General features: G+C 52.6%; 1 protein-coding gene across 1 annotated transcript; it reads right to left on the bottom strand.

Moving 5' to 3' along the window:
• Positions 1 to 1,410: 1,410 nt before the first annotated feature.
• LOC133354774 (androgen receptor-like) lies at positions 1,411 to 6,130 on the bottom strand. The gene is made up of 2 exons (XM_061571924.1): positions 5,468 to 6,130; positions 1,411 to 3,204 (listed from the first exon to the last, which is right to left on the bottom strand). Exon 2 carries the CDS (start codon positions 3,185 to 3,187, stop codon positions 2,291 to 2,293), a length of 897 nt encoding a protein of 298 aa, XP_061427908.1. The 5' UTR covers positions 3,188 to 3,204; positions 5,468 to 6,130; the 3' UTR covers positions 1,411 to 2,290.
• Positions 6,131 to 11,647: the final 5,517 nt, after the last annotated feature.

Raw genomic sequence — 11,647 nt, 5'->3', positions numbered from 1 at the left:
ACAGAGACCCATAGACTCACACAAAGACCCGTAGACTCACACAGAGACCCCTAGACTCACACAGAGACCCATAGACTCACACTGAGACCCATAGACTCACACTGAGACCCATAGACTCACACTGAGACCCATAGACTCACACAGAGACTATTTTCAATGAGAAAAAATGTGATGTGCATTTGTGTCATTCCTTCACATAAAGGCCTAGTCACAAAAGCAACGTTTGTGGGGAATAATTGCCATTTTCTATACTTATGAGACGTAAGCAATTAGAAAATAACACTTACTACCCAGGAACAAAAACCGTGTTACAAAGTGAATGGTCACCTTGACACTCACTCTTGCTACTGCCTCTTGACAAACGCGTGGTGGTGATGATGATGACACTCCTGACAATAATTAAGATTCTGATGATGACTAAACTTGCTGCTGATGATGATGATGAAATCACTCTCTAGCTTAGTCAAAGTCACGAATGAAACCTCGTCCGGGTAGCGATGCAACTGCAGATGATTATTATTCTAATTTGTGATTATCATTACGCTGATAATGATGATGATGACGCTTATGATGGCGATGCTGCTGCTGCTCCTGCTGCTTCTAATAGCACAATAAGTCCCATACCTGTCAACCCCTTATCAGTGCCCCTACCTAATTACAGACCCATTCAGACCTAAGTGGTCACCCCGTGCCACTTATACATCTCAACGTTCATCCTAAAAAGTCGACAACACAAGGGAGAAACATAAACAAATAGACACTCACCACTAGTACACTCACCACTAGTACACTCACCATTAGTACACTCACCATACAACTAGTACACTCACCACTAGTACACTCACCACTACACTCACCACTAGTACACTCACCACTAGTACACTCACCACTAGTACACTCACCACTAGTACACTCACCACTAGTACACTCACCACCACTACACTCATCACACAACTAGTACACTCACCACACGTACACTCACCACTAGTACACTCACCACACGTACACTCACCACTAGTACACTCACCACTAGTACACTCACCACTAGTACACTCACCACTAGCACACTCACCACTAGTACACTCACCAGTACACTCACCACTAGTACACTCACCACTAGTACACTCACCACTAGTACACTCACCACTAGTACACTCACCACTAGCACACTCACCACTACTACACTCACCACTAGTACACTCACTCACCACTAGTACACTCACCAGTACACTCAGCACTAGTACACTCACCACTACTACACTCACCACTACTACACTCACTCACCACTAGTACACTGACCAGTACACTCACCACTAGTACACTCACCACTAGCACACTCACCACTACTACACTCACTCACCACTAGTACACTTACCACTAGTACACTCACCACACCACTAGCACACTCACCACTAGCACACTCACCACTAGTACACTCACCACTACCACACTCACCACTACCACACTCACCACTACCACACTCACCACTATTCTGTACAAGAATGCCAGCTAAACGGTATAGTGTTGACAGCTTTGAGACACCAATGCCATCGCAAGGCTTGTGTGTGGTGTGTTCCACCGCGTCTCACAAATGCAATTGTGCTGCTGATCGTGATCCATGATTGTTACTGTGATTACAACGTTGAAGGTGATGCCGGCAACGATGCAATGGCCACACGTGGCCCATCACAAGCCACGCAATCGTATCGGACCACCTCTGTTGTTTTAAAGAACGAAGCAGGGAGGATTGCTCCACGAATCTGGCTGTAATTGACGGGCGAAAACGTCGGAACTCAGAAACATGTTGTGGCTTTGCTCTCCAAACACACCGGTTAGTGCTGTGCTAGTATACTACAACTATACACTACACTACTATACACTACACTACTATACACTACACTACTATACACTACACTACTACACACTACTACACTGATGATGATGTTACTGGTGATGATGATACTGATGATGATGTTAGTGATGATGATGATACTGATGATGATGTCACTCTGATGATGTTACTGATGATGATGATGATGTCACTCTGATGATGATGATGTTACTGATAATGATGATGGCTCTGATGATGATGATGATGATGGCTCTGATGATGTTGATGACGATGTCACTGATGATGATGATGATGTCACTCTGATGATGTTACTGATGATGATGTCACTCTGATGATGATGTTACTGATGATGATGGCTCTGATGATGATGATGATGGCTCTGATGATGATGTTGATGACGATGTCACTGATGATGATGTCATTCTGATGATGATGATGTTACCATGATGCAGATGTTACCTTGTCTCCCTTGACTCCAACACCTCCACCACCCTTGCCCTGCTCGTCCACCGCTTTGCCCACTCCACCACCACCTCCACCACTGGACCCAGCAGCAGAGTTTGCCTTCTCAGTCGCTTCCACCTTGATCAGCCTCTGCCTGGGACTCAGATACTTCACTTCGGCTGGCGGGGGGCCCTTGCCCCCCTCGATCCCACCACCACCAACACCACCTCCACCACCAACACCACCACCAACACCTCCACCACCACCACCACCATCATCATCTTGCTCTTCGCTGTCACACACAGCCTTGAGACGTTCCAGTGCCGAGGCTCCAACAGGAGGGTAGTAGGACTGCTGATGATGCTGATGCTGCTGCTGATGATGATGGTGGTGGTCTTGGACACAAGGGGAGGATGATGACGAGGATGACGATGACGACGCCGCTGCTGCTGCTGTTGATGATGATGGTGGTGGTGGTTGTGGTGGTGGTGGTGCTGAAGAGGAGGAGGTGTTGGTGGCGTTGTTTGATGTCGACAAATGTGGAGGTTGAGGTGGGAGGAGATTTGCCACGCTGCGCTCCGTGCTAAGTTCCACGCAGTGTTGCTGCTGCTGCTGCTGTTGTTGTTGTTGCTTCTGTTGTTGCTGTTGTTGTTGCTGCTGTTGTTGTTGTTGTTGAACCTGCGGTGTCTTTTTAATGCTGCCCAGGTTCACTCGGACGCTGCCACCACTAGAATCGCCCTGAAGATCAGACTGCTGCTGCTGCTGCTGCTGATGATGATTCTGCTGCTGCTGCTGATGGTGGTGTTGGTGGTGATCGGGTTTGGGTTGAGGACAGTCGCTTTTCCTGTTTCCCAGCACGAAGCCGAACCTCTCCCTGAACCACCTCGCCATCGTACACTCGCAGCACCCTGCGAGACAGAGCGTGGGGGTGGTGGTGAGGGTGGTGGTGGTGGTGGTGAGGGTGGTGGTAAGGGTGGTGGTGGTGGTGAGGGTGGTGGTGGTGAGGGTGGTGGTGAGGGTGGTGGTGAGGGTGGTGGTGAGCGTGGTGGTGAGGGTGGTGGTGAGGGTGGGGGTGGTGGTGGTGAGGGTGGTGGTGGTGGTGGTGAGGGTGGTGGTGAGGGTGGTGGTGGTGGTGGTGAGGGTGGTGGTGAGGGTGGTGGTGGTGGTGAGGGTGGTGGTGGTGGTGGTGAGGGTGGTGGTGAGGGTGGTGGTGAGCGTGGTGGTGAGGGTGGTGGTGAGGGTGGGGGTGGTGGTGGTGAGGGTGGTGGTGGTGAGCGTGGTGGTAAGGGTGGTGGTGGTGAGGGTGGTGGTGGTGGTGGTGAGGGTGGTGGTGAGGGTGGTGGTGAGGGTGGTGGTGAGGGTGGTGGTGGTGGTGGTGAGGGTGGTGGTGAGGGTGGTGGTGGTGGTGAGGGTGGTGGTGGTGAGGGTGGTGGTGAGGGTGGTGGTGAGGGTGGTGGTGAGCGTGGTGGTGAGGGTGGTGGTGAGGGTGGGGGGTAGGGTGGTGGTGAGGGTGGTGGTGGTGGTGGTGAGGGTGGTGGTGAGGGTGGTGGTGGTGGTGGTGAGGGTGGTGGTGAGGGTGGTGGTGGTGGTGAGGGTGGTGGTGGTGGTGGTGAGGGTGGTGGTGAGGGTGGTGGTGAGCGTGGTGGTGAGGGTGGTGGTGAGGGTGGTGGTGAGGGTGGTGGTGGTGAGGGTGGTGGTAAGGGTGGTGGTGGTGAGGGTGGTGGTGGTGGTGGTGAGGGTGGTGGTGAGGGTGGTGGTGAGGGTGGTGGTGAGGGTGGTGGTGGTGGTGGTGAGGGTGGTGGTGAGGGTGGGGGTGGTGGTGAGGGTGGTGGTGGTGGTGGTGAGGGTGGTGGTAAGGGTGGTGGTGGTGGTGAGGGTGGTGGTGGTGGTGGTGGGGGTGGTGGTGAGGGTGGTGGTGGTGAGGGTGGTGAGGGTGGTGGTGGTGAGGGTGGTGGTGGTGGGTGGTGGTGGTGAGGGTGGTGGTGGTGAGGGTGGTGGTGGTGGTGAGGGTGGTGGTGGTGGTGAGGGTGGTGGTGAGGGTGGTGGTGGCGAGGGTGGTGGTGAGGGTTGTGGTGGTGAGGGTGGTGGTGGTGAGGGTGGTGGTGGTGAGGGTGGTGGTGGTGAGGGTGGTGAGGGTGGTGGTGGTGAGGGTGGTGGTGGTGAGGGTGGTGGTGAGGGTGGTGGTGGTGAGGGTGGTGGTGGTGAGGTTGGTGATGGTGAGGGTGGTGGTGAGGATGGTGGTGAGGGTGGTGGTGGTGAGGGTGGTGGTGGTGAGGGTGGTGGTGGTGAGGGTTGTGGTGGTGAGGGTTGTGGTGAGGGTTGTGGTGAGGGTTGGTGGTGAGGGTTGTGGTAGTGAGGGTTGTGGTGAGGGTGGTGGTGGTGAGGGTTGTGGTGGTGGTGGTGAGGGTTGTGGTGGTGGTGAGGAGGGTTGTGGTGGTGGTGGTGAGGGTTGTGGTGGTGAGGGTTGTGGTGGTGAGGGTTGTGGTGGTGAGGGTTGTGGTGGTGGTGAGGGTGGTGGTGGTGAGGGTGGTGGTGGTGAGGGTTAGGGTGGTGGTGGTGGTGGTGAGGGTTATGGTGGTGAGGGTTGTGGTGGTGAGGGTTAGGGTGGTGAGGGTGGTGGTGAGGGTGGTGGTGGTGGTTGTGGTGGTGAGGGTTGTGGTGGTGAGGGTGGTGGTGAGGGTTGTGGTGAGGGTGGTGGTGGTGGTGAGGGTTGTGGTGGTGGTGGTGAGGGTGGTGGTGGTGAGGGTGGTGGTGGTGAGGGTGGTGGTGGTGGTGGTGAGGGTTATGGTGGTGAGGGTTGTGGTGGTGAGGGTTAGGGTGGTGAGGGTGGTGGTGAGGGTTATGGTGGTGAGGGTTGTGGTGGTGAGGGTGGTGGTGAGGGTTGTGGTGAGGGTGGTGGTGGTGAGGGTTGTGGTGGTGGTGGTGAGGGTTGTGGTGAAGGTGGTGGTGGTGAGGGTTGTGGTGGTGGTGGTGAGGGTTGTGGTGGTGCGAGTGGTGGTGAGGGTGGTGGTTGTGGTGGTGAGGGTTGTGGTGGTGAGGGCTGTGATGAGGGTTGTGGTGAGGGTTGTGGTGGTGAGGGCTGTGGTGGTGAGGGTGGTGGTGAGGGTGGTTGTGGTGGTGGTGGTTGTGGTGGTGGTGGTTGTGGTGGTGGTGAGGGTGGCGAGGCGCTACCGCTCAACGCTGTCTCCTGCTGCTGTCCCTCGTGTCACCTGCCGTCGACGTCTCCTGCGTCTCTCTCCCCACTCCTCTCTGCTGTGGTCGATGTCTCGCCCTTCTCTCTCTCTCTGTGTCTCTCGCTGTGTCTCTGTGTCTCTCTCTCTCTGTGTCTCTCGCTGTGTCTCTGCGTCTCTCTCCCCACTCCTCTCTGCTGCGGCAGCCGCCTCCAATCTCTGTGTGTCTCTCCCCACTCCGATCTGATGTGGTCGATGTCTCGCCCTTCTCTCGCTGTGTGTGTCTCTCTCTCTCTCTGTGTCTCTGTGTCTGTCTCTCTCTGTGTATGTCTCTCGCTGTGTGTCTCTCTCGCTGTGTCTCTGTGTGTCTCTGTGTGTCTCTCTCTCTCTCTGTGTCTCTGTGTCTGTCTCTCTCTGTGTATGTCTCTCGCTGTGTGTCTCTCTCGCTGTGTCTCTGTGTGTCTCTGTGTGTCTCTCTCTGTGTCTGTCTCTCTCCCCGCTCTCGCTTTTGTAGCAGCTGCCTCTCCCCGCCCTCTCTCCCCTCCTCTTCCTGTCTCTCTCAGATGCTCCCCCCCCCCCCTTGTCTCTCTCTCTATCTATCTCACAGCTGCCCTGTCTCTATGTCTGTCTCTGTGTCTGTGTGTGTGTCTCTGTGTGTCTGTCTCTCTGTGTCTCTGTGTGTCTGTGTCTCTCTCTGTCTCTGTGTGTCTCTCTGTGTCTCTGTGTGTGTCTCTCTCTATGTCTGTCTCTGTGTCTGTGTTTCTGTCTCTCTGTCTCTGTGTGTGTCTTTGTGTGTCTCTCTTTCTCTCTGTGTCTGTGTGTCTCTCTGTGTCTGTGTGTCTCTCTGTGTCTATGTGTCTCTCTGTGTCTGTGTGTCTCTCTGTGTCTGTATGTCTGTGTGTGTCTCTGTGTGTGTGTCTCTGTGTGTGTCTCTCTGTATCTGTGTCTCTGTGCCTCTCTGTCTGTCTGTGTGTCTCTGTGTGTGTCTCTCTGTCTGTCTCTGTGTGTCTCTCTATGTCTCTGTGTCTGTGTGTCTCTCTCTGTCTCTGTGCTTCTCTCTGTGTCTCTGTGTGTGTCTCTCTGTGTCTCTGTGTGTCTTTGCGTGTCTGTGTGCGTGTCTCTCTGTCTGTCTCTCTCTCTCTCTGTGTCTCTATCTCTTTCTCTCTGTCTCTGTGTCTCTCTGTGTGTCTGTCTCTGTGTGTGTCTCTCTATCTGTGTGTCTGTCTCTCTCTCTCTCCGTGTGTCTCTCTCTCTCTCCGTGTGTCTCTCTCTATCTCTGTGTGTCTCTCTGTCTCTGTGTGTGTCTCTCTGTCTGTGTGTCTCTGTCTCTCTCTGTGTCTCTTTCTGTCTCTGTGTGTGTCTCTCTGTCTGTGTGTCTCTGTCTCTCTCTCTGTGTGTGTCTCTCTGTGTCTGTGTCTCTCTGCGTCTCTCTCTCTGTGTGTCTCTGTGTGTCTCTCTGTCTCTCTCTCTCTCTGTCTGTGTGTCTGTGTGTGTGTCTCTCTCTGTGTGTCTCTCTGCGTGTCTCCCAGCCGCTGTCTCTCTCGGCTTCCCCTCCCCTTGTACCCGCGCGCTGCACGCCGGGAAATCAAACAACACGGAAAACCCGCCCCTACTGCGCATGCGCACACCGGGTGAGAGAATGGTGGGGGGGGGGGGCCCCAGCGATACAAACGCTTCCCATTGGTCAAGGTGAGCGCGAGACGCGACGCGTCAGCCAATCAGAGAGGCCGTACGATTGCACAATCTCCCCCCCTGCCCCCACCCCTCTCGTCACCCCCCCCCCGCCATCCCCCCGGCGGGGCACGTGACCGACAGGCACATTCCTGTATTTAAAGGGACAACGTGATTCTTTAAAGGGCGTGTCGATTCAACGATTCCTCGCCGGTGGATCGACTCCCTTAACGATCCATTCATTTATAGTTAACGGAATATAACCAGCAAATAAAATTCGTTCAATTTGTTTAGTACGTTGAGCATTGCGTGTGAATTGAATCACGGTGAGAACTAGAGTTTAACATCGAAAGCGAACGCACAGGAAAATGAATCTATTGTTTAAAAATCGCATCGAAGCTCCGGATCGATACACTTTAATCGAATCGTAGATGATGTGATGAATCGGCACATTCTCAAACGAATCTTCGCGATTTGGAACTTCGTTTAGATTCAGGAATCGACTCCCATTAGCCCTTGAATGGCTCTGTAATCGCACAGCGATTAATCGTTAACGTTCGATTCAGGCACAAACGATTCTACGCAGGTGTATTGAGTAGCGAGGGTGGTGATCGGCTTAATAGGATGGAGTGGTCAAGTCTTCATCCAGCAGTAGATAGGCCATGGCTGACGATTATTAATCGATACATCTCTGCAATTGACACCACCACTGCTCAATGAAAAAGCCTTTCCCAACGCCGTTGACAGTCACGGGGGATGATTGACCATACTTCACCACGCTGGTCAATGCGAGTTGGGCTAGGGGCGTTTCAGATGCCGCTGATGTGAGCCGGGGTTTGTAGTGCAGCGTGCACAACCACAGACAAAGGTCCCCCGTGTAGCCTGCAAGTGCTGTTAGCGAGCACCTATTAAGGCCGACACGTGGTGTCGTCAACAACGGACCGCACGGGCCACTCAAATCGTTCAAGGCTGAGTCGACCTAGGCGGAGGGCCAGGAGCCGTTCACATTCACAAAATCACTCCCCCACTGATTCATAACGCAGCGGTCACTAACCACTGCGCCACCGCTCCCCACACACACAACGACAACAACTACGTCACCGAGCCGACGTCACAAAGGCGCTTGTGCCAAGCTAGGTGTACCCACACAAAGGCAAAACAAAGAACCCCCGTGTGGCCTTTAATAGACTGTAGGGGCAAGTGCTGTTAAGCGAGCAGCACCTATGAAAGCGGGAACGGTACACGAGGGGGTGGGTGGCCAGCACCACGCTGGCCACCAGGTACTCATTTGAGGCTGAGCCGACCTAGGGGGAGGCCCAGGACCGGTTCCGAAAAATCGTCACCGGTGGTGTTGGCCCTGGGAATCGAACCCCGGGATCTCCGGGTTGACTGGGACACGTGCCGAGTCTCGCGTAGTGGATGCGTCACACAGGAGGGGGCGCCACGTGGGTTGGCACGTGTTGTCTGTGTGTGCGTCACTCTGAGCGTGGCCGGAAATCATCCCAGTGAACATGCCAACGTTGGGTCAACGTTGGCATGTTTACTGGGATGGGCTCAACGTTGGCCAACGTTGGCATGTTTACTGGGATGGGCCCAACGTTGGGTCAACGTTGGCATGTTTACTGGGATGGGCTCAACGTTGGGCCAACGTTGGCATGTTTACTGGGATGGGCTCAACGTTGGGCCAACGTTGGCATGTTTACTGGGATGGGCCCAACGTTAGCCCAACGTTGTTGGCACGTTTACTGGGATGGGCCAACGTTAGCCCAACGTTGGCATACTCGTTGGTGAGGACGGCTGCTTGCGTTGTGGCCGAAACGTCGTGAGAATTATTTTATTATGTTTTATTTTTATTATTTTATTATTTCCCTTCTACGTGACTTTACCGAATTGAACCAAGAAGATGAATCCCTGCAGTCACGAAAGCTTTAAATCGAGACCAGCGAGCCTAAATATCTTGTATACACATACTGTACGTGAAATAAGTTACCTGGAGTATGGAAGGCGAGGACATGAAATGAAGGGGTCTACAAACATCACATTGGTGACATACTGAGATAGTAACAGGCACGCGCTTATTGCCCGCGCTACATCCAGTTACTGAGGGGTTGCGCAATCAGAGGGGAGGCTGAGCTCGTCGCTGCCTCACCTCTCGTCTCTTCCTGTATTTGCAGCGGAGCTCCGCAAATTTGGCGATTTTGACTGTAATAAAATATATTTAAAAATACTTTTTTTTTAAACACGCTTTAATGAAATGTACTGTCCGAGCTGCCCCTCCCCCTGCCCCCTTCCCCCATCGCCCCTCCCCTCCTTCCACATCTCCCGCCCCTCGGCGTGGCTCCCCGTGGCTTGCCGTGACGTCAGGGACCACGTGGTGATTGACAGACAACGTGAGTTGAGCGTGGACAATTAGAGCCGTAAACGTGGACAATTAGAGCCGTAAACAAGATTGTTTAAAAGTAAATATTAAAAAATTTTCAATGATAGAATATAGTATTGTTATCAGTATGACACACCTATACCAAGTTTGCAGTCGATAGGACATTGGGAATAGGCTTGAAATTAAGTTACACGATTTTAACTTAAAACGTGTAAAATGTTTAACAAATGTTTTTTTTTATTTTTTACGATAGAATATAGTATTGTCATCAGCATGACATAGCTATTTCAAGCTTGCAGTCGATAGCACATTGGGAAGTGGGTAAAAATTGAGTTACAAGATTTTTATTTTCAGAATACAACAGACGAGGTGTAATAAAAATGATTGGAATCGTACAGAAATTACATTTCTAACACAGATCAGTGGAACAATCTTAATATTTATTCGATTTTATTATTTTTTGTTTGTTTACTTTTCGTAACAGCTCTTTTCATTGGAGTATGAAAGGTGAGGCTCTGCCTCCCAGCGCGACAAATGCCGTGATGCTTGCGGAGGCGTTTGGCGAGAGGATTTCTCGCCAAAAGTCTCGGGCGGCCCCTGGTGGTTCTAACTCTTTTGCGTTTCGTACGGGGGGATCCGACGATGCAATTTGACCTGACTTTGTGCGTTTGTTGAGGCCACTGTCGTGATCACGTGGGTGTCTGTGAACCCATGGCGGTTGCTCTACGTGGTTAAAGGCCCCTGGAGTGTGCGAGATCCACGCGGTTGGTTGGCTGAACTGCGGTGACGATATGTTGACTACCTCGCCTGGTACACAGGAGGTCGTGGGTTCGATCCTGACGCCTGCTGCTGTATATTTGGAGTTTGCGTCTCTCTCTCATCATCATCACGGTGGCTAGGAGATGTTAACTACCTCGCCTGGTACACAGGAGGTCTTGGGTTCGATTCTGACGCCTGCTGCTGTATATTTGGAGTTTGCGTGTCTATCTCATCATCATCACGGTGGCTAGGAGATGTTAACTACCTCGCCTGGTACACAGGAGGTCTTGGGTTCGATTCTGACGCCTGCTGCTGTATATTTGGAGTTTGCGTGTCTCTCTCATCATCATCACGGTGGCTAGGAGATGTTAACTACCTCGCCTGGTACACAGGAGGTCTTGGGTTCGATTCTGACGCCTGCTGCTGTATATTTGGAGTTTGCGTGTCTCTCTCATCATCATCACGGTGGCTAGGAGATGTTAACTACCTCGCCTGGTACACAGGAGGTCGTGGGTTCGATCCTGACGCCTGCTGGAAATTTGGAGTTTGCGTCTCTCTCTCATCATCATCACTGTGGCTAGGAGATGTTAACTACCTCGTCTGGTACACAGGAGGTCGTGGGTTCGATCCTGACGCCTGCTGTATATTTTGAGTTTGCGTCTCTCTCTCATCATCATCACGGTGGCTAGGAGATGTTAACTACCTCGCCTGGTAGACAGGAGGTCTTGGGTTCGATCCTGACGCCTGCTGTATATTTGGAGTTTGCGTCTCTCTCTCATCATCACCACGGTGGCTAGGAGATGTTAACTACCTCGCCTGGTAGACAAGAGGTCTTGGGTTCGATCCTGACGCCTGCTGTATATTTGGAGTTTGCGTCTCTCTCTCATCATCACCACGGTGGCTAGGAGATGTTAACTACCTCGCCTGGTTTACAGGAGGTCGTGGGTTCGATCATGATGCCTGTTGTATATTTGGAGTTTGCGTGTCTCTCATCATCATCATCACTGTGGCTAGGAGATGCTAACTACCTCGCCTGGTACACAGGAGGTCTTGGGATCGATCCTGACGCCTGCTGTATATTTGGAGTTTGCGTGTCTCTCATCATCATCACTGTGGCTAGGAGATGTTAACTACCTCGCCTGGTGTACAGGAGGTCGTGGGCTCGATCCTGACGCCTGCTGTATATTTGGAGTTTGCGTGTCTCTCATCATCATCATCATCACTGTGGCTAGGAGATGTTAACTACCTCCCCCGGTACACAGGAGGTCGTGGGTTCGATCCTGACGACGCCTGCTGTATATTTGGAGTTTGCGTGTCTTTCATCATCATGACAGTGGCTAGAAGATGTTAACTACCTCACCTGGTATACAG

Source organism: Lethenteron reissneri, chromosome 1 (assembly GCF_015708825.2).
Source record: "Lethenteron reissneri isolate LAM-NWPU_2019-01 chromosome 1, ASM1570882v1, whole genome shotgun sequence".
Taxonomy (NCBI): Eukaryota; Metazoa; Chordata; class Hyperoartia; order Petromyzontiformes; family Petromyzontidae; genus Lethenteron; species Lethenteron reissneri.
Note: the sequence above shows the minus strand (reverse complement) of the source record. Positions and strands in the feature narration are given on the sequence as shown.

What these genes read in the sequence shown, in the direction of transcription:
- LOC133354774 (XM_061571924.1), bottom strand. Translation starts at nt 3,187, where the DNA reads ATGGCGAGGTGGTTCAGGGAGAGGTTCGGCTTCGTGCTGGGAAACAGG.